The sequence below is a fragment of the Episyrphus balteatus genome, chromosome 4 (assembly GCF_945859705.1).
Source record: "Episyrphus balteatus chromosome 4, idEpiBalt1.1, whole genome shotgun sequence".
NCBI lineage: Eukaryota > Metazoa > Arthropoda > Insecta > Diptera > Syrphidae > Episyrphus > Episyrphus balteatus.
In genome coordinates, this window is record NC_079137.1 from 76095730 (window position 1) to 76118667 (window position 22938).

Sequence of the window (22938 nt, forward strand, 5' to 3'; positions counted from 1 at the left end):
ACGCCATTTTGCTGCAAATTAATTAACAGTTCCATGTTTTATAAAAACTCAATTTCTTTCTTTTATTTCAGAGCAAAAACCTGAAAAAAATTTGTATGGTGTGGCACTGGTTTATTATTTTGAAAACTTGTCGTGTTATTGCAGTTTTCAAAAATGTATCAAAGTTTCCAATGTTGAAGTTAGAACTGAAGATATTACAATTTAAAAGCAACAAAACAGGGCTTTTCAGAGAAAAATAACAAAGAAAAATAAACACATTTTTTCGACTGTTGTTTGTTAATTTCCTTTTGAACAAAAGCCTCGATTTTTGTTTGTTATTTTGCTCTGAAAACGTCTGTTTTTTTGCATTCAAATTGTAATATCTTTCGTTCTAATTTCAACTTTGGAAATTTGTATACATTTTTGAAAACTGCAATAACACGGCAAGTTTTCAAAATAGTAAACCAGTGCCACACCATATACATTTTTTTCAGGTTGTTGTTTTGAAATAAAAGAAAGAAATTGAGTTTTTATAAAACATGGAAATGTTAATTAATTTGAAGCAAAATGGCGTATGAAATGAAAAATATTTTGATTAATTAATTATTTCTTATTATTAGGCAATGTTTTAGTGAAAGAATTGTAAAAAACAAAAATCAATTATGAGCGGAGGAAGCAAAATACTGTTGCAAAGTCGGGATTTTTCGAAATTTCACAAAAACTGCATTAAATCGAAAACCGTAAGGATTTGGGATGAACAAGTTACCAAATTCTGAGAGCCCTAAAGTTGGCCTATCAGCATATTTCGTTTGATCCATTACTTTTGGGACACCCTGTATATTTATTTTATTCTTTTAAAAATATGTTTTCTTTTGTTTTTAAAAAACTGATAAAATAGAAAAATAATGTGCAAAATATGTATTTATCTGTATTTCTTTTTATATAGATAAAATGTATGTAGATATAAAACAAATAAATAAATCGAGAAAAAAAGAATTACTTTAATAAAAAAAAAAATAGTTTAGAGCGAGAAGTAGTTGTTAAAATTTGTGTTTAATGTTTTTTTTTTTTCATTAAAATAAGTAGAAAATAATATAATATTTCTTTTGATATATTTTATTTATGTTGGAAGGTGTTTGTGTGTTTTTTTTTTTTTCTTTATAAATAAATCTTCAATAATATTTCTTTTTTTTTTGTTATTCTTATAAATATATAAATTTGATTTTATTTCATTTAAAATATGTGTTTTTTTTTTGTTTATATAATAAAATGTACTTTTATTTTCTTAAAAATTAATCTCAAGATTGCCACATAATAAAGTTAATTTTTTTGTTTTTTATTTTCTCGTAACTTTGAAAGTTTCTTTTTGCTAAGTTTTAATAAAATTTTATTAATTTTTTTTTATGTATAATACATATTTGTTCTTTTTTTTTTGAGTGGTATTTAATAGATTTTTTTTGAGATGGAAAGGAGTTTACTGTTTACATACGAACATGTATGTATAATGAAAAAAATGTATTGCTTCATTTTTTATTGGGAGACTTTTAGAAACAAGAATTATGCTAATATTTATTTTTTTTTAATATGTGAATATTAAATATACAAAGATTTAGTTTTTGTATTTTTTCCTTGTTTTGTACTCCACTTTTAATTGATTTTTATTTTTAAATTTAATTTTTGGTCGGAATTAAGGCATTTAAAATTAAGAGGTCGTACATAAGAGGCACTTCAAATAAGTTACTATTTTTTAAACGATTTAAGACAAACTATACAAATGTTTTTTATTTAAGGTTGTGGGTAAAAGAGTGATGCAGATTTTTTTAATTTTTACTCTGCTTAAGAAAATAAAATCAAATATTCATGAATGAAGAAAATTTTAAGCGAGCGATTGTTAGGTATACATACATATTCCTATATATTCGGTTGAAAACTTTTTAAAATACCGCCTCTAATTATTTTCAAACAGAAAAGCAATAAGTATTATTGAATCTAAAAATACGTACACCTGCCACAGTAAAATCCATTATAAACACAATTTGATTCAGGTATTGAGTGTGACTTAATTCATTTATGATAATTTATGAACGGAGGGAGATAAAGAGCTGAACTTTCGTTCACCCTACATTCTACATAATTTTAAAAGCGAATTTTTTTTATACCATTTTATACTTTTTACCATTTATTAAAAGCCTATTCTTGAGTATGTCAGTCCAGTTTAGCCCCACTCACAAGGAACCGAACGTGTGGAATGAAGAATTTTCCATTCGACTTTAAGAAATCTTTTTCCCTTCTGCCACCTTTCCACTCGTCGTTCGATGTTGTTTTTTGAACTGGGTTCTCAAAAAAAAACTTTTTTGTACAAAACAATACCAGCTTTGTCGGTTGTGTTGGATTTTTTTCAAAGCGTCATTTTTGAGCGTGAATGTTTCCTACGATTTTCTTTCTTCTTATTCAAGCTTTATTACTCCTGCTGTCATGGGAAGCATCTTCACCAATTTAATAACTTGTAAGTAAAAAAAAAAATGTCTTTACTTCCTTTGGAATTCTGTAACTAGCCAACTTAAACTTTTTGGTAATTTAGGTAATTTTTTCCTTGTTCTTTTTTCAATAGGAGATTTTCTCGCCACATGAAGTCTATTTTTTTGTTTAAGCTTAGTAGAGTCAAACTTTGCGCAGATTTTAGCACTAAATATGGATTTTTTTGACTTGACATTTCTACATTGATTGAATAAGTTGCAGTAAAAATTTTGAGTATCGAGTACCCGAACAGTTTTTTAAGGGCTTGAATGCATTATAAACCATAACTTGCACTTGGACCTACAGGCACTGACATCGGGCATGATCAGTTAAAATAAAAAAAAGAATATAATAATAAAAATGAATTCAGTCTATAGCGAATTCATTTAATTTTAAAACATTCTACACCAAAGTATGTTTATTTTGTACATAAGAAAAGCTTGTACTATTAGTTTTCTTAGTTGAAGAATGGAAAGTATTCTACAGTCTGCCAACCCACATAAATAAGAAATATAGTTGAAAATTTAAGAAGCTAAATTTTTCATTAAACAAAAAAAAAATGAATAAACTTTTCCGTTTCTTTATTTGACTTTTATGAAACTCACCCCTTGTTGTTTTTTTTTTTGTTAAATCCTTCTAATTTATTTTATAGAAATCTCTTTTAAAAAACCACTCATTATAGCTATGCTTTAGCACTTAATTTTACAAAAAAAAAATATATATATATATAATATTTTAAACGACTTTTTCAACTTACTTCTAAGTAGTAACAGTTTTTCCTCGTTTGATTTTTTTTTCAACATGCTCTCTGTGTGTACATTGTCTTTGGAACATTCATTCATTTCATTTAAAATAAAACAATTTCTCTCTCATGTCGTCACTTCGTGGTCGTCATCCTTTAGTTTAGACAGCAGAATTTATTGCAGTTACTGTATTTGCTGGTGTCACTAAAACCGACGACGTTGTTGCAACCATAGAATTCGAATTTGTCACAATAGCAGTTGCAATTGCAGATGGCCCCGCATCTAGACTATCATTTGATGATGAACTTCCTAGACCTGTGCTAACAGAAGATGGTAGCACCATTGCAGATGTTGTCGGAATTGGTGTTGAAGATGTAGCTGGTGCAGTAGTATTTGGCACAGACTGTTGTTGAGTAGTCTGTGGTGCGGTTGTTGTAGCTTTTGAAGCACTATTTTCTGCTGCGGCCGCTGCTGCTGCAGCAGCAGCTGCAGCCGCTTTTTCTCGTTCTTTGTCACGTTGAGGTCTAAATGCTTCTCGGAGGGCATCGACACGTGATTCATTTGGTCCCCAGCGAGCATGACCAGCACTGTTTTGCATCCAAACTACTGTGGTGCCCTGAATGCACTTGACATTAACATCAGATCTGGAATTAAAACAAAATCATTAAAATATGAAGACAAGTTGTGGAAAGTTTTGAAGAGTCAAATTCTAAAAACAACTAAAGTCATAATAGTATAAAACAAATTCCATACTCTGATAATATGTATTTTAATCCATATAAATAAATTCGAATTTAAATTGATCAACATTCAAGATCTTGAACAGCCAATCAAAGCTATGAATAAGAAAAAGGACTGTTATAGATTAGATTGCAGAATAGTTCTTTATTATAATGAATGAAATTACGCCCAAACTATTAAAAATCATTAATTTATATCTTTTAAATGGTGGGTTTCCACAAAGTAAGAAGGAATCAGTTGTTATCTCTATTGAAAAAGTCGAAAATCCTTAATATTCTGAAGACCATAAACATGCTTGCGATTTATGAAAAGATCCTCGAAGAGATTGTGTGCAATCAATTAACAAATTACATAGAGAAAGAAAATATACTGTGTTTGAACAATTAGGTCATTGTGTTGGGTTATTAACGAATCGAAAAAAGAAATTGATAGCGGGGAAACTATCCATACTATCTTGGTGATTTTTCTTGAACATAAAAAACAAAATCCAAAAATTAATTTTTTCAAAATTTTATTTCTGGGTTATATTAAAATTATATGAATACTTCTTTACAAAAAGTTTCGTTGAAATCGAACAAGTAGTTTTGGAGAAAATCGGATAAAAAAACGGTTCTTTGGCAGGTACCATTACTAATGATTTTCCGTTTTTGATAAATATATAAATATCAACTTAACTAAAATCGGTATATGAGAAGTACCGTTATTTTTGGTGCAAAAAAATTAATTCCAAAAGCCCCTTTGGAGAGTCGCCAAATAACGCTACATATGATAGTAATCGGTCCATCCGTTTAGGCTGTAGCTTCGTTTACAGACAAACAAACAGACAGACGGACTTCCGGGACCCACTTTTTTTTGGCATTCTTTTTCATCGTAATGTAATGTCTGATTGTTATCTCAACTTTTTTTTTGTACGTAAGCATAACTTGATATCGATACCTTCCCGTAAGAATGTATTAACCCTCTGTCGGCACACGGGTGCGAATTTGGCAGGACAAAAATAAAAAAATTACGATTTTTCAAAAAAGTGGTCACAAAAAAGTGGTCACAAAAAAGTCTCTTTATAAGGGTGAATTCGAATTCCTCGGAATATTCTACATCAATTTCATACTTGATTCTCTATAAAATATTGTGACCGAAAAAAGTTCTAGCGACATGAAAAAGTATAAACCAAATTCGCACCCGTGTGCCTATCACGTCACAAAAAAGAGGTGTGCCTACAGAGGGTTAAGCGACATTTTTTCGAAAATGACTTTTTGATGTGGAAATATAGTTTGAGTCAAGCGCAACGTTTTGGTTGTTCTATCATCTATGCAAATGAAACTAGAGTAAATAAAATCTTACGGGAAGGTATCGATATTACCTATGTCAAAATTAACAACTGGCTCTGGAAATATAAATTTAAACTAAACGTCTCTAAGACGAAATGCATGTGCTTAAATACGGGTAGTTTAAATGCCAACATATTAATAAATAATCAACCTATCGAATGTGTGCATGGTATAAAATATCTTGGGGTTTTTATCGACTATAAACTCCAATTTAAAGAATCCGAAACTATATTCCTTTGAATTGTACAATACATTGATTCTACCACAATTCGATTACTGCTCGTCGATAATATTTACGTCCAAGTATGTATAAGAAAATTTCAAGTACTGTAAAATAGGGTAATGAGGACAGTACTTATGTTAGAATATAGAACACGTATTTCTGACACGCTAACGGCCCTTGTAATGACTTTTAAAATCACATATTTACAACAAAACGTGAACTATATAGCAAATTCTTTAAATAATGTAGAATACCGGCGATTTTAGACTTCCTGTATAGAAGAGATGCAACACAAAACAACCTACTATAAAGGCATTCAACTTTTTAATAGCTTAAAAACTGAACGAAACTGAAATAAATTGTAATTTTTTATGAAAACCGCTTTTAAAAAATAATGTTATTGAAGAAACTCACTTTGGAATTATATGCTGATAACCATGTCGATATTCATGAGCCATCCCCAGAACCACCATTGAACGTCGCTTATGGATGTTCTCCTCCAGTTTTGCTATACTCTTCCACTCGGGTAAGAAAATTATAAAACTACCCACAAAAAGGAAAACATTATTATTCCTGTTTGCCAGCAAGTTTCCCAAACTTACCTTAGTGGCTCCATAGAGTCTGTTAATAGTTTATCAATATGCAACAGAGCAGCATCAATGAGTTCTTCTACATGAGGTGGATTCACTTGAAAAGAACCTGACACAGGCTTGAAATCCAGAAATGGACTGAAACATAGAAAATCATTGTAAGATTTCCTATGAATGTTTTTTGTTATTCTCCCACTCACCCTCTTGATCCAAAATATGCATCTGTATCGGCAAATGCCGAACAATATTGCCTAAAGAATGAATTAAATGGCGAAGCAAAACATTCAAATGTTACGCCAAAATGTCGATGCAGGCACTCAAAGACCGGCACTGGCAAAGAAGCCTGTGTTAGCTCAGCTTCCTGTGAAGAGTTCAAAGCATTTCCTAAAAATGTCTGATAGCGCTTAAGCAAACACCACACACGTCCGATGAAGAGATCGAATTTCTTATCATCGAAGCAATTGAAACGATACAACTGCTCAAGCTTTTGCAGATGGGTCAGATTGATGTACTGAGCATCGGGTTGGTTTAGTGTGGCCGGTGTGAATTTAATAATCATGTGATCGCGATCTTGCAGATACTCAATGGTGGGCATTCTAGGCGATGGTACTGCAAACTGGATGGGATAGCACCAGACTTTCTTGAGGTGCGGAGGCGGGACTGGTGGAGCTGGCTCGGGAATTCCGTGTTCTTTTAACAGAAGCATGTGTCGTTCGCGAATCTTTTTTGCATGCTCCGCTGAGAGATGATAGATTTTTGTGCAGAGAGCTTCGACGCTTCCTTTAACCGTTTCCACTAGATGTGGTTCACACTGTCTCTTAAGGTGTTGTAGTCGATCTTGAAAATCTTCATAGCTTGCGCCGACAGTACGTCTTAACCATTGGAATGTATCTTCAACGTTCCATTTGACGACTTTTTTACTTTCGGGCGGAGCCGATCGAGACTCGATTATATGCTTGGCTGCTTCAGCATATCGAGAGAGCTGTTTGCGTGCGTCACCAGTGAATTTGGGTTTGACAATCTTAATCGGGATGTCATTCATAATTTCATAATACATAGCTGGAGAGACTTCGATATTGCAAAAGCTAGGAAGCAATGGATCGTAGCCACGATCAATGACCTTCCGTTCGATTAGCCAACGATTGAAGGAATCTTTTGGCGCCTTTATGCTCTCTCTTCGCATACAAAGATCTTCATAGGTTTTCACCAATTTCATGGTGTATGCTGCTCGAATGGCTTCTATTTCTGGATGAGGATGTGGTAATAAAGTCGGTGGTCGTTCAACGATTACTGCATTTGTAAATATTTCCAAATCCCATGGTCCAGCTAGAACGAATTTTTTCATAGGCGGCGCCATTCCATGGTGCATATCTTCGGAAGGTCTTCTTTTTAGATTTGGATGTGGCAAAGGACTATTTGGTTGGGGAGCACCAGGATGACAAATACCAAGTGGATCGGTAAGTGGATCGAATGGTCTTTGGCCCGGCATCTCCCACAGAGACTCGCCGGTAACTTTATTCCAATAGTACGGTCGATTTTCTCGTTTAGACCAAAATTTACGCCATCCTTGATTTACCAATTCTGTGCTAAGTTCTTCACCATAGCCAGAGCCATGTGAAGTTGGTGGACCTTGGGGTGTGTGTGCTGTCATTTCGGGCGGTGGGCCCAATTTGACTGGGGTCGAGGGTGAACTACAACTTGGAGATGAAGCACCGACTAAGGGTGGACTCAAATTCAGAAGCGTATTGTTAGCTGCTGCAGCATCATTTTGATTTTGTGGAGCTGTCAGTTGATCCCAAGCTGATTGTGCACTCGCTGCAGCGGCTGCTGCTGCTGCAGCAGCAGCAGATGTCTGTGGGGCTGAAATAGCTGCAGCAGAAGTACTGGCTGCTATATCATTCATATTTGCAGTCTGATTGGAACGTTTCCAGCAACGCAAAAGCAATCAAACAGACTGAGAAAGTTTGAACTTGTAGATGTCCTTCTGAAATAGAAAATAAAACTAATCATTTCTTGATTGCATAATTTCAAAAGTTGATAGAAAGCATTAAAATATAGTAAAACATGTCATCTGTCACTTATCGGCTTTCATATATCACCTGTCATTTGTTATCTGTCATCTGTCAGTCATGTCACGTGTGAGTCATGTCACGTGTCAGTCATGTCACCTGTCAGTCATGTCACCTGTCAGTCATGTCCTCTGTCAATCATGTCCTCTCTCAGTCATGTCTTCTGTCAGTCATGTCCTCTGTCAGTCATGTCCTCTGTCAGTCATGTCCTCTGTCAGTCATGTCCTCTGTCAGTCATGTCCTCTGTCAGTCATGTCCTCTGTCAGTCATGTCCTCTGTCAGTCATGTCACCCGTCAGTCATGTCACCCGTCAGTCATGTCACCCGTCAGTCATGTCACCTGACAGTCATGTCATTTGTCAGTCATGTCCCCTGTCAGTCATGTCATCTGTCAGTCATGTCCTCCGTCAGTCATGGCCTCTGTCAGTCATGTCCTCTCTCAGTCATGTCCTCTGTCAATCATTTCCTCTATCAGTCATGTCTTCTGTCAGTCATGTCCTCTGTCACCTGTCAGATGTCACTTGACATCGGTCACTTATTATCTGTCACTTGTCATGCCACCTCCCAACTGTTGGTATCTTCCAACTGTTATCAACTATCAGTCCACTTGTTAAGAAAGTATTGCAATAAAAAGAAAAAACAAAGCATGCGTTATAATTCACATTCACTTATTGCAAAAAAGTTTACTTAAGTAATGAAATCGACGAGAAATTTTAGTGTCGATTGACTATAAAAAAAGCAAAAAAATATTCTCAAAAAAAAAAAATATCAAAAAGAAAAATTTTCAAGAAAAAAGAAAAATTGCAATAAAAAATGAATAATTTGGAGAATGCATTTTTTAGAAATGTAAGTTTTTAAAATTCATGTTGGTAAACTTTTATAAAATAAAAGAATTTTGTTTTAGTTTGGATTCGGAGCGTGGACCAATCCAAGAAACTGGTTCAGGAGGCAAAATAATTTGGTAAGCTAAATTAGATTAAATTTTGTTATAAATATATTTAATTTTGAAATATTTAAATGGACAGCAAATTACCACACCAGAATTACCACAGTTGCTTCCAATAGAACTCATTGGCGATGGACCCCATGTCTTCGTAAGTTGAAAAAAAATTGTTCTTAAATCTTGAATTTATTTCCTTTTTCTTCAGCCTAACCTTGGATTCATATATGTTCCTCAAGAACATATAATAATGACGAGGAGAACTGCTTTCCAATTGGCCAGAAGACGCCAGAGAGGAAGGGTCCATTTTTCCGTAAGAATAAAATTTTATTTATAATTTTTATAATTTTTTTTTTTTTTGATTTATCAAATATTGATTGCTTTGTTTTTTTTATTTTATTTTCAGAAATTTAATTTATTCCTACAGTGGATAAAATTGAAATTTTGGAAAATACAAAAGAGAATGAAGCGATATAAGGATGTGGTGTGGAATTTTTGTTGTAATTTGTTTTATTACATTGTTATTATTTTAACAATGTATTTGATTGTTATATTTAATTAATTTAATTTTGTTTTGTTTCTATTTTCAGGTTTAATGTTTTTAAATAAAAATAATTATTTATTTTCCAGCTTTTTTTGGACCTTAAAAAATTGTTGTTTTATTTTTGCACTTTTAGCTGAATGGAAGAGTTGTTGTTTTTTTCTGGTTTTGAGGTTTGGTTCAGGATTCTGTTTTGGAGGTGTTTTAGCTTTCGGAAAAGGTGAAAATAAATATTAAATAAATAATTTATTTAGATTTAAGACAAGGGCCGATACTTAATAAGTTTGAAAAATGTATGAAAGTTCCTATTAGGAACTATTAAGTATCGGCTGGTAAAGCAATAGATAGAGGAAAAAATTATTCTCAGTCTGCATTCCCAGCTTCAATCAAACAACAAAGATGGTAAATGTCTTAAAACGTTGTATATTGTAATTAAATCACAATATTAGAAAAAAAATATGTTGATAATATATGCTAAATAAATGTCTTTTTATCTTTTATGATTGCAGTGATAAAATGGAGGGGATATTGTTACTTAAATGATTTGGCGGAAGAAGCGTTTTTTTTCAGATTTGAAGGTTTGCTTCAGGTTTCTGTTTATGGTGTTTTAGCTTTCGGAAAAGTTGAAAATAAGTATTAATAACATGATTTATTTAGATTTAGAGCAACCGGCCGATACTAAATTAGTATGAAAGTTCCCATTAGGAACGATTAAATATCGGCTGGTAATGCAATAGATAGAGGAAAAAATTATTCTCAGTCTGCATTCCCAGCTTCAATCAAACTTAACAGGCCATAACAAAGATGGTAAATGTCTTAAAATGTTGTATATTGTAATTAAATCACAAAAAAAAAAATATGTTGATAAGATTTATGATAAATAAATGTCTTTTTATCTTTTATGATTGCAGTGATAAAATGGAGGGGATGTTGGTACTTAAATGATTTGGCGTGCTTTATTGGCGGAATAAGCGTTGTTTTTTTCAGATTTGAAGGTTTGCTTCAGGTTTCTGTTTATGGTGTTTTAGCTTTCATAAAAGTTGAAAATAAATATTAAAAACATTATTTATTTAGATTTAGAGCAACCGGCCGATACTTAATTAGTATGAAAATGTATGAAAGTTCCCATTAGGAACGATTAAGTATCGGCTGGTAATGCAATAGATAGAGGAAAAAATTATGCTTAGTCCAACCACCTGCATTCCCGACTTCAATCAAATTTAGAGACCATAACAAAGATGGAAAATGTTTTAAAACGTTGCATGAGTGGTGGTGGAGTGGTTTACTAATAAAAACTTGAGGGCATTCTTTCAAAATCACCATATTAGACAAAAAATTATGTTGAAAAGATATGATAAATAAATCCTTTTTTTTGTCTTTTATGATTGCAGGGATGAAATGGAGTGAAAATTGGTTCATAAATGGTTTGACGTGCTTTATTGGCGGATTGTTTTGTTTAGGTTTTAAGGTCTTTTAACTTTCTTATTATTTATTTAGATTAAGGGCCCCAGCCGATACTTAATAAGTTTGAAAATGTATGAAAGTTCCTATTAGGAACTATTAAGTATCGGCCGATAAATGACACAAAGCAATATTTAGAAGCAAAAAATTACTCATTCTAACACACCTGAATTCTCGGCTTCAATCAAAGTTTAGAGAACATAACAAAGATGGAAAATGTTGCATGAGAGTGGTGTTTAATACTAATAATACTATAGGTAATACAAATTTGAGGGCATTCCTTCAAAATCACCATGTTAGACAAAATATATTTGATAGGATATGCTAAATGTAAATCCCTTTTTTATCTTTTAGGTTTTGCAGAGATATAATATGAGAGAAATTTAGTGCTTAAATGGTTTGGAGTGCTTTATTGGCCAGTGACCCTGAACATCAAACTTTTATAAAAATGCCTTATTTACTCTGTCGTTGCACCCTTACTCGTTTGGTTAGGTGATTGTACTTATACAACCCCGTGCAGTTCGTTGTACCTTCTTCTTCCATCATCATCAATGCAGTCGGAAAAAGTAATACCCTGCCTGATCTGAACGCAGGTTTTGTTGACTGTGTTTACAGCGGAGTCTAGGGAGATGAAGTCCTTTACTCCCTCCTTCAAATACGTTATTAATTATAAATTAATCTTTGAGAAGGGGCATTTTGAAAGAATTGATAGAATTGAAAAAGTGACAAAAAAACTGATAATCCTGCAGAATTTTGGCCAGTTAAAAAGCTTATGACGGTAAGTAAAATATTTGAAAAAGCTGTACAAAGACAGTTGCATAACTATAAAGAAGCTAACCATTTTATATCTGAATACCAATCTGGGAGCTGATTCTCGACAAGCTAAGCTACATCAACTACATTAGCTACATTTACTACATCGACGACCCTAATACCAATAGTAAAGCGACTTTGAAAATGTTTTAATTCACGTGAAAGCTAGACTGTTTGTTGATGATACGTTGTTATGTGTATGTAACCTCAAGTACTTCAGAGGAATGCATCGATCTTATAAATGCTGATTCAAAGAGATTTGAAAATTATTTCAAAATTAATAAATTGAAGCTTAAAGAGAGGAAAAAAATAATGAAAATTATTTTTATTTTTAAGAGGAGCGATTGAATATAATTCAATTAAAAAGTTAAAATGACCTCAACTCCATATGCGTTTCGCCCAGGTATGATAGTGGGCTCAGTGGGCCCTTACTAAGACGCAAAATTTTGGTGCAAGAATGTAACCATGTTCCCCTAAAATATTAGAATTCACGTATTCACGTGTCTGTATTCATGGACCAACATTTTGCGTCTTAGTAAGGGTATGACATCATCTAACTGATGAGCCCACTGTTGTACCTGGGCGAAACGCATATCGAGTTGAGTTCATTTTAACTTTTTAATTAAATTGAAGTTTAATACAAACAAAATAATAGCAATTATAGTTAAAGGATATTCGAATGAAGATATTTTAATACATAATGAAGTTATAAAAAAAGTCGATTTATTTAATTATTTAGGTATTGTTTTAGATAAAAATCTTTGTTTTGAAAAACACATCAACTAAATTTGTTATAAAATAGCGAACAAAATTGGATTTTTTCAAAGAATAAAAAGTAAAGTTTCGTTGGTTTGTGCAATAAAAATAAAAATGCAATAAAAATGTAAAATGCACAATCGTGGAATAAAATGTATTTTGCAATTTGTTAACAAAAAATAGACGGGATTTTAGATTACCGTTTTTTTCTACATCTACATTTCAAAATATATACTATTTTTTAGGGTTTCAAGTTATTTAATAATATACTGAATAAATTGAAATCTGAAAATAATTGTGATATTATTTAAAAAGAAGCTGATATTACATGTTAAGAATAATTATAATTGACAATTTTTAGTAAATTAGTGTTTTCTTTTTATTAATTTTAAGCCAAAAATTGTAGCAAATAAATAATTAAATCAAACAAAACAAAATAAAAATTGTTTCCTTAGAAACATGAGTGATTCATTTATTCAAATTCGCAAATCTTCCTAATCATGTGACTTTAATACAAAAACCAACTATCAACATCGGTACTTAATCTTCAGTTGCCATTTGATGACTGATCATCCAATACAAAAAATATAAACAACCTACCGACCTAGACTCAAAGTACCTCTCGTCTATTATAAACAAACCATTTTCATTCAAACAGCTGATTTAGAAAAAAAAAAACAAAATAATAATTTCCTACCCCAATAAGCTGCTAATAGTTCATATGAAAAAAAGAGATTAAGAAAAAAAATAAATAATATTTTGCAGCAAAAAAAAACCCAACCACGACACAACATACAAAAAGAGAGAGAGCAAGCACCAAGTAAATAAAAAACAAAAAACCAACTTGCACGTGTAAATTCTCATTTGATACAGACCGTCCGTAACCGAGGAGCGTCCAGGAAATCAAAAAAACCATTTTTGCCATACTTTGCATCATCATATCAACCACCACCATGAGAGAGAATCAACCAAACTACTAGACACATTTATCCTCCACAACAACCCAAGGATTCCCAAGTGGTGGTGGATGATTGCTGTTGCAATCGAGACAACGGCTGGTTAACGACTGTTTCAACTATATAATACCCAAGATTTCCGTGTGTCTGCTCTGACTGAGCTTCCCCCAAAAAAAAATTATACTGAAACAAAACAACGGAATCCATCCATTCCACACACATTAAAGTGGAAGCATTTAAAAAATTATTATAGACGTAGACGAGAACAGGAAAAAATAAAATGAAAATATAAATAACACTTGACTTGTTCGCAGTTGGTTGATATCTGAATCTGATGGTATTAGCTCTGTGTGCTCAAGCTCTGGTCTGAATCTGAAGAAATCAAATAAAATTGAACAATTTTTATGATAAACACTCAGTTGAGTATTATATGTTGGGGGAGCAGCAACTACGCTACACAAAAATGCCTTCCACAAAAGGTGACAGCAGTGTGTAGCAAGTCAACAACGACGACGACGATGATAGCATAGTGCAGGCCCGTAGCCAGAGTGGAATTTAAGGTAGGGCATGGGTAATTTTTTCAATTTGTTTAACTTTTTTTTTTGATAAAAATCTACACTTGGTTTTCGGTTTTATCTTCGAGTCTACTCAAATAATTTTTGACCTTAGTAGACTCTTCACTTGTTGGAATTGTTAGACCTTAAAAATCAATAGAAAATTTGCATTTTTCCGATATAAAAGAATGATGCAAACTTTATTTTTGTATCTATATTATATTGTAACTTTTATTTTGTATCTGAGACTAAACTAATCTTTTCTAAAGGTTTTTTTTGTATGCTGGGACCCAATTCCGTAAGAGTGAGTTTTTTGTGAGTTTTTCTCTGCCTTGTTTTAAATGCAATTTACACGTTTTTTCGTGTACACAGAGAAATTCACTCTTGCGGAATTGGGCCCCTGAACTCGAATCCCAATTCAACATATTTAGTCACTTTTTTCGGTTTTGAAATATTAACTCTGCGCTGGAAAATGCAAAAAAAACGTTTTTTTTTACTGTTTTTGAGGTTGTGCTTTAATGTATCCGTTTCTTTAAAAAAATACATGTCTTCTGTCAAAAACTGTTCAGATCTTTCCGATATTTTATTTCTAGTGTCTGAGATATCTTCAGTTATTTGCCGTATTATAATTTATCATAAAGGAGAAATATAACACCTTTTTTATAGGTAAATAGGGCATTTTTGAATATCGAACATTTTCATAAATAGGACGTCTCTGAAGGTAGTTCATTTTTGAGGGAGGAAATTTTTAAAGCAAGATCAATTTTGAAAGTACGGCATCTTTATAAGTTGGGCATATTTTTAAAGCTAGAGTTTTTTTTGAAGGTACTGAATTTTTTTGTAAGCGTATTTGGGAAGGTAGGGCATTTTAAAAGCTAAAACATTTTTGAAAGTAGGATATTTTCTTAAGTAGGGCATGTTTTAAGGTAGGGAATTTTTAAGGAAGGACATTTTTTAAGTTGGGGCATTTTTGAAGGTACTCCATTTTTATAAGAAGGGTATTTTTGAAAGTCGTGCATTTTTGAATAAGGGAATTTTTAAAGCTAGATAAATTTTGAAGATACGGCATCTATATAAGTTGGGCATTTTTGAAGCTAGAGCTTTTTGAAGGTAGGACATTTTCATAAGTGTAGCCTTGTTGAAGTTAGTGCATTATAAAAGCTAGAACATTTTTGAAAGTAGGACATGTTTTAAGGTAGGAAATTTTTAAGGAAGGAAATTTTTAAAGTTGGGGCATTTTTAAAGGTACCTACTGCATTTTTATAAGAAGGATATTTTTGAAGGTAGGACATTTTTCAAGGCAGGGCATTTTAAATTTAAGGCAGGGCATTGCCCCTCAATGTAACAAGGGGGGCCTTGGCTACGGTCCTGGCCCCTTGTCCCCATTCCAATCGTACTGTTCTTTGCTAGTGATGAAAAAGTGAATCACCATCACGCAAGTCATTCGATATAAAGAATTGAGTGGAACTTGAAAAGAACACACAAAACAAGTGACGTCATCAAATTTTTAAGTATAAATCAAATTGAGGCCTCCTCCGACTGGAGTGAAGGCACGACATTGACGACAAGTTTTTATTTTCTTGGAAATTTACAGAAATTCCCAACTAGATAAGAAACACACCGAGTCAAGTGGAATCTATCTAACTTGGAACTAACAAAAATATTTTTGTTTTCTCTCGTTGTCATTGGGTCGTTGTCGTCTCATCTCTCATTTTTCGTTTCATAAAACCAAACCAAAGAAAAATATTAAAAATGTGGAATCACAACAGAAATATAAAAATCAGATTGCATTTGGGTGTCCATATGGAAGGGAGTTCTCTATCGCCAAGTTAGTAACAAGAAGAGCCGCCATCTCAAAGTCGCGCGCCACAACGCATAATCTTCAATGGAATGGATCGTCGTCGTCGTCTTCGTTGCTTTTTTGGTGGGACAGTAGCAAGCAAAAGACGATGACGACGACTTTCTACAAGCTTTTTGGGGGGGTTTAGGAGGGGGGTCATTCGTGTTCGGTTCGACACTTGAGAAATTTTTTCTCTTTCCAAAAGGGCGGCAAAGTGAAAATTTTTCACAAAAATTCTTTAAAGATTTTTGGAACTCACTCAATTTTCACATAAATTTTAATGAAAGTATAGTAAATTTCCCGCTAAAATTTTACACTTCTCCCATAATTAAATATAAAATGAAAATTTCACTTGGATATTATTATCACCGAAAAAAAGAAAATTTTCAATTTTTTTTTCATGAACTTTGTGTGGAAAGATTTTTCAAGAGAAAACTCACCAGATTGTTCATAAAAATTTTAGTTTTCATTCGGATAATGAAACAAATAAAAAAAACACTGTGGAAAGTTTTTTTTTTTTGTGTTTGCCAGATCAACAATTTGTTTTGTTTTGCAACAAAAACATTACGGTATAAAGCATGGAATTACGATTATTTTAACAAACGAAATAGAATTCAACGTCCGACACGAATGTTCGCCATTTGCAATATTTTTTCATTCTGTGTGTTTTGTTTCGTTGGATTTTCTTATTTCATCGTCTTCGCTTTGATTTTTCTTCGTACACATGAATGGTGTAGGTGTGTGTGTGTGTTATGTTTTCATTTTGATATTTTCGTTGAGTTAAAAAGAGTAGGAATGATAAACATTATGATGCTGATGTATTTACACTTATTGGAATGTTAAGTTAAAAAGTAATTGGATGATAGATAAGTTCCACATTAAAAGGGAACTGCCAAATAGAAATGAATATTATGGCCTGTTTGCATGAAACATATTTATGAAAAAATAAAAATGTATACATTGGCTGTGTTCCTTTGGGCTCGGCAAAGCACTTTTTAGTACTTCTGAATCCATTCAAAGACGTCATTTTTCTATAGAAGAAATGGAGTTGAATACAACCAGAAGTACTTAGCAGTAGATACTTTAAGCCAAAGGAACATAGCTTTTATTATTATTATTATTTCGGGATCATTTTTAAACGGCCATATATTATTCACTAGTTAAAAATAAATTGGGATGTAAAGAAATTTAAATGTCAAAAAGAAATCCAAATCCATAATATTCATTACTTAAATCCAATCTCGTTATATCCAAACAAATTTAAACTGGGGTCGAATCACCGCACACGATTACGATCATACGTTATTGTTTTGATTATTTCTGTCTCTATTTAATTAGTAGAAAAAGATAGGGACACATAGCGACCCCCTACAAACAATTGTGCTTCTATAAAACTTTATAGAAGCAACGGTAGCATCTATAAAGCTTTATAGAAGCAAAATTGTTAGTTGGACATACGTTAACGAACGTACATATGTCTTAATTCGACCCCTGCTCTCTGGAGGTCTGTTTAACTTTATAAATCCGGATGTAAAATTCATTTTCACAGTGCTCAGTTGTTTTGTAAAGTATTTTGTGAAGGAAAAATAAAGATAAATGCAAATTATACAAAATTTATTGAATAATAACATAATTTTTTTTAGTGAATAATATGAACAAAAAATTAAATCCTTTGATTTATGAAATTCAGATTTAGAAACAAACACAAAATAAATAGGTCGTACTAAAATAACGACCAACATGATCGCTTTTTACACTCTCTAAATTAGAATAATTGCTCAAATTTAGAAATTATAAGGTCGAATGTTTTTTCTTTATTAGATAAATAATAAAAAATATTTCATTCAATAATCTTAACAAATGTGAAAGTTATTTACCAATCAGCGTTACCACTTGTAGAAAAAATGGAAGTAGATTGAAAAAAATCGAAGTAGATTTCAAAATATCCTATACTTAATAAAAAATCTATATTAAAAAAATAATTCTATTAAATTTATTTAAGTTAAATAATTTAATTAGTAAAAACAACTAAAACCAAAAAAATTTAATTCTTTCAAACTACATATTTTCGGTATATAATATATATTTTTATACATTGTTTTAATAACAAATGGTTTGTGGCAATTTAAAATTCATTTATTTATATATGTATACATAGATTTACAATTTTATGTATTAATAAACTATTTACATGTTTTAATAATACAAATTTTTCATTTTTTTTTTAAACATATTCCATTTTTAGTAATAATAGGTGTGTTTTTTTGTTTATCTATATAGATTTTGTGCAAAAAAACGACATCGGGATTTTTGAAATCCATGCAAACATTTGGCACCACTGTACATATACTTTGGCAGCTGTCTGTCAAAAATGTTGCTTTTGTTTTTTTTTTTATTTTAACTCCGAAGTGGGAAGGCCATTACATCCATGTTGGATGCAAACAAAAATTTTCATATGGCCATGGCATCCATGTTGGATTCAAAAAAATTGTTTTTCACAAAAAACCAAAAATTATCTGTATATTCTTAGCTACATTTTAAGACCATGACCATTAACATTAGTTGCGTCGTTCTTGTGTTATAAGCGTTTGAAGGTAGCCATATTGAATTTTTTTTCGATTTTTTAAAAATCAAATGTGAAAACTTTTTTATTTTTATTTCTAATTTTTCGAAAAAACTTTGGTAATTTTATATACATATCTGTTCAACAATTTTATCAGGATCCATTTAAGACTTTTATCTGAAAAGTGCATTGCGTATATCTCGATATATTAACATTTCAATGCAACCATGTCGAACAAATTTTTGATTATTTTTTTCTATGAGAGTTTTTTTCAAACCTCGTTTTCTCCGCTTTTTTTTTTGTTAATATTTTCAGATATTTCTATATGAACACAACAATTAAACTACCTTGGCACTACTGTTTTTATCGAGAGAAAGTAAAATCTGGATAATTATCTGGATTTTTCAAAAATCTATACAGATAAAGTTTTTGTTGTATTTAACACGTAAATTGTTTTGATTTCAAAAATCTCGATGTCGTTTTTTTGCACAAAATCTATATAGATAAACAAAAAAACACACCTAATATGTATATGACTTTTAAGAAATTACTTAAGATTTTTCAGTTGCATTCGTTCAAAATTTGGAGTGTCTTGGTTAATGTATTTTTACCAAAAAAAACACTAGCCTCTGTTAGTTAAATACTGGGCATACACTTATATGAAGGGATAAGGGATTATTTGTTTAAGCCTGGTACGCTGTTCGAGCTAATTTTTAGCCGAGATAAAATTCCCATACAAGTTATCTATAATTTGTATGGGGCTCATTTTATCTCGGCTAAAAATTTTCGATAATTTGTATGGGAGCTAAAATTTAGCGCGATCTGCGTACCAGACCTTAGCTACAAAATATATTCTTAATTTTAATAAATTTAAAGACATATCATTTATATTGCACCAATGAAAAAGTTTTTTTAAGTAAATTTGGAGAAAATGTGCACCTTCATGGTTCTTGACCATCTGTTCCGGTTTACGCGGGACTGTCCCGTGTTTCTATAGCTTGGTTTTTATTTAAGAAACCCGGGACGTATAAGTGTTCCGTATTTTGTAATTTGTCCCGTGATTGTCCCGTATTTCCACATTCTCTGATTTTTGTATTCAAAATTTTAAATACTCTGTAAAACAAGAAATGGTTGGAAGATAAATTAATTTTTTTTTAATTTTTCGAATAAAGCATTAGTTTTTTAAAAAAATTTATAAATTACCTATTTAGTTCCATGTTGAAAATAAGCTAAACCAGAATTAAAAAAACTAGCTTTCACAATTTTGTTAAAAAAAATATTTTTTAAAGAACCTATTATGCAATAAAACAATTTTCTTGATTTCTGACTTCCTCGTAAACGACTTAATTAATATCAAAAAAAACTTCTCCCATAAAATCTATTACGAAATTTTGATATCAATATAAGGAAAAATTATGAAAACTCGTTTAATTATGTATCTTTTTTTTTTGAAAAACCAATGTTTTCAAAACGATCCAACGAATTTCTTATTTGCCCCGGGTTTCGCTCCTAGAAATATGGTCACCGTAATCATCGGCAAACATAACATAATCTTTATTACGCATTACACATATCGTTTATAATAACACAAATAATGGAGGACCAATGTGACTTCCTTGAGGGACACCAGAATTGACATTTATAATTTTAGATATATTATTCTTAATAATTACCTACATGTTGAGTTCTATCTGAAAGATAGGATTTCAGCCACACTTCTGCTTTCTTTTTGTTTGTATTTTAACTTTAAATCTTTTTACCTTACCTTTGAAGGAAATTCTTAAAGTTACAACTTGTTTTTGAAAAATTATAACACAAAAAACAAAAAAGGGAAATTTTAAAATCCGCCCCCATTAAGGGAGCCTTGGTCAACCTCCGGCATAGGTTGGGAGATCAAGTCAAATAAAGAAATTTCAATCTAAAAACAAGAGAAAATCTCAATAATGCAGAAATATATTCTTATTGAATGTAATAAAGTTTACTTACTGTAATAATACATTATAAAAAGATTATATTTTGTTGTTGTTGTTTTTTTTTATTCGGGACAAAATTGTTGTTCTTTTAATTTTGTACTTTTTTGCAGCACTTGAAGGAGTTTCTGCAATATCTGAATAGAAAATTAGTTTTCAGACACTTACATAAACTAAAAATTAAATCATCCTAAAAAGCAGCTGTTTAGTTCAGTCATTAGAGTAACGGTTTTTCGTAAAACGAAAGAGATAAATCTTAAGGGAGCGACAAAACATGCATATGACGTAGCCTCCCATGTGTCGAACCTCCCGCTTTTACACAATTGGTTCGAGTCAATACTATCAGCCCTATTCTGCTATTCGATTCAAGTGAAAGTCTAATGTCGAATTCCGATGAACCTAAAACCTGCAGTCCACTTGCAGTCGCTACTTTTCCTTAAATGAATTCCAATGAAACAAAATTGGGTAGGAACTTTTTCCCGAAGAATCGATCCTTTTTAAATCGCTTTTTTGAGACGGATTTACACAGATTTTCACACACACTACAATTTTGTCAAATGCAAAACGTCAATCCAAATAAAATTTTGTAAAGAAATGAAAAACCAGAGCCGATTTTTGTTTATTTGCGAAATATACATAATATGTAAATAAATCCTTTTTAGTGAACAAAATAAACAATTTTACGTTGTTTTGTTCTTACTATGAAGTTTTGTAAATTCTTTTGTTTTTCATCAGTCACTTGGGCACAAAAACATTCACAAAAAGAGATCGCTACCTCTTTTAATTTCCTAAACAGACAAAAAGTATCGATTTTAGTAGCGACTGCAATTGGTTCAAAGGAATTCGACATAAAATAAGAAGTGTTTAAATGGGGGTTAAAATAATTCTTTAGAATTGCTAAAAAAGACGGAAACAACGCTTTGCTTTCGAGAGTTAGAGGTTTTTCAAAGCCAGTTTGACTCGATAAAGAAAGAAAATCTTTCGATTCATGTGAATCGAATAGCAGAATAGGGCTGTATGATCTGAGGGTTTGTACATTGTACGTTCATATGGAAAGCAAATTAGAGATGAGGAAAATTATTCTAACAAATTTCAAATAAAAACAAAAGAACAGGTAAATAGTTTGCTTATCATAAAACATTTCTTTTGCATTTCGTGCAACGAATTCGGCTTTAACATACATAATAAAATAATATTTTATACAATTTTCTTTTGAATCAAAGTCAAATCAATCAAGTCTTATCTCTCTGGGTCTCATCCCACTGCAGTAATTCCTATTTATTCGGTTCGAATTTCACCCGACTCAAACGCAAAATAAAATCAAGCAAAAACATTTGAATCTTGATTTCCCTGGGATTGTCTGTTACATAAAATCCAGCCACACATGCCTTTTCCAGTAATGATTGTTGGTCTCTCACCTAAAATACAAATAGAACTAAATTAGTTTTCTTCTCTTTTGAAAATTTGTTTTATAAAACTTTTTGATCCAAATGTGCAATTAATTTCATATCAGTTTCTTTCAGTTTTTTCGTGTGTTTTATCTTCATTAGTCCCAAAATGTGTTCCAATTCTTCTGGATCTGATATTTTCGATGCCCAATCTTGTACTTCAATTTGATATTCATTCTCGACTTGATTGCGAAGATTTTCCAAGTGTTTTTCGGTTACATGTTGAATGTCCATTAATCCTTTAACTATTTCGAATATTGTATCGTTTAGTAAGGAATTAGCTAATTCTGTTAATAATTCGTAGGATATTCTTATTTGGAATTGTCTAGAAATGGAATCAATTTAAAATCTTGAAGGGTTCTTTGGTCATTTTTTCTTACTCGGGCAAAGCAGAATGCATTTGTTTTAGTTGATCAACAAGAAAATATAATTTTCTTTGGAGGAATTCTGGCGATGGTTGTGGATCATCCTGATATGTGTCTTGGGATAGTGAATTTTCTTCAACTTGAAAATTATTTTCCATTGTTTTTTGTTTAGTTTTTCTGCAGAAAAATAATCAAGTTTCCAAGTTTTGTAAAATATTACAAATGTGAAATGTTATTTATTCGTTTCAATCAGTTTCAATGGTATTCAACTTTTTTTTGACATTTAAGATTTGACGTTTGAAGTTTATTGTATGGGTTTACAAATGAGAGTTTATTCTTAAGGCTACTGGTCAACTTTTTTAATTTATAGCCGTGTCCGTTTCGACATAATGAAATAGTTTCGATCAAATCTACCAAACGTAAAGTCTAGTACGCAGATCGCTCTAAACTAAATTTTATCTCAACACTTTTTATCTCTATACGCGTTCGCAAAAAGCCAAGATAAATTTAAATTTGAAAATAACGCCTGAAAGTTTCATTTA

At 31.6% G+C, this 22938-nt stretch overlaps 2 protein-coding genes across 4 annotated transcripts; both read right to left on the reverse strand.

Moving 5' to 3' along the window:
- Positions 1-1503: 1503 nt before the first annotated feature.
- LOC129920217 (mRNA (2'-O-methyladenosine-N(6)-)-methyltransferase) lies at positions 1504-16708 on the reverse strand. Of its 3 annotated transcripts, none has more exons than XM_056001466.1 (6): positions 16491-16708; positions 6322-8105; positions 6134-6259; positions 5946-6074; positions 3254-3883; positions 1504-3191 (listed from the first exon to the last, which is right to left on the reverse strand). In XM_056001466.1, exons 2-5 carry the CDS (start codon positions 8022-8024, stop codon positions 3400-3402), a joined length of 2442 nt encoding a protein of 813 aa, XP_055857441.1. In that variant the 5' UTR covers positions 8025-8105; positions 16491-16708; the 3' UTR covers positions 1504-3191; positions 3254-3399. The 3 variants fall into 3 exon arrangements, with proteins under 3 accessions (XP_055857441.1, XP_055857443.1, XP_055857442.1); XM_056001468.1 differs by lacking the exon at positions 16491-16708 and adding an exon at positions 9228-9343; XM_056001467.1 differs by lacking the exon at positions 16491-16708 and adding an exon at positions 9223-9332.
- Positions 16709-21738: 5030 nt separating this feature from the next.
- LOC129918568 (gonadal protein gdl) lies at positions 21739-22664 on the reverse strand. Its single transcript, XM_055999178.1, has 3 exons — positions 22412-22664; positions 22062-22356; positions 21739-22001 (listed from the first exon to the last, which is right to left on the reverse strand). The coding sequence occupies exons 1-3, from the start codon at positions 22552-22554 to the stop codon at positions 21858-21860; spliced, it is 582 nt and encodes a 193-aa protein (XP_055855153.1). The 5' UTR covers positions 22555-22664; the 3' UTR covers positions 21739-21857.
- Between the last annotated feature and the right edge of the window lie 274 nt (positions 22665-22938).

Coding starts and splice junctions, on each gene's coding strand:
- LOC129920217 (XM_056001466.1), bottom strand. CDS start 8,024: ATGAATGATATAGCAGCCAGTACTTCTGCTGCAGCTATTTCAGCCCCA. Junction 6,260..6,321: donor GCATATTTTGGATCAAGAGG/GTGAGTGGGAGA, acceptor TCTATGTTTCAG/TCCATTTCTGGATTTCAAGC. Junction 3,884..5,945: donor TATCAGCATATAATTCCAAA/GTGAGTTTCTTC, acceptor TTTTAATTCCAG/ATCTGATGTTAATGTCAAGT.
- LOC129918568 (XM_055999178.1), bottom strand. CDS start 22,554: ATGGAAAATAATTTTCAAGTTGAAGAAAATTCACTATCCCAAGACACA. Junction 22,357..22,411: donor ATGCATTCTGCTTTGCCCGA/GTAAGAAAAAAT, acceptor TTCCATTTCTAG/ACAATTCCAAATAAGAATAT. Junction 22,002..22,061: donor TTGCACATTTGGATCAAAAA/GTTTTATAAAAC, acceptor TTTGTATTTTAG/GTGAGAGACCAACAATCATT.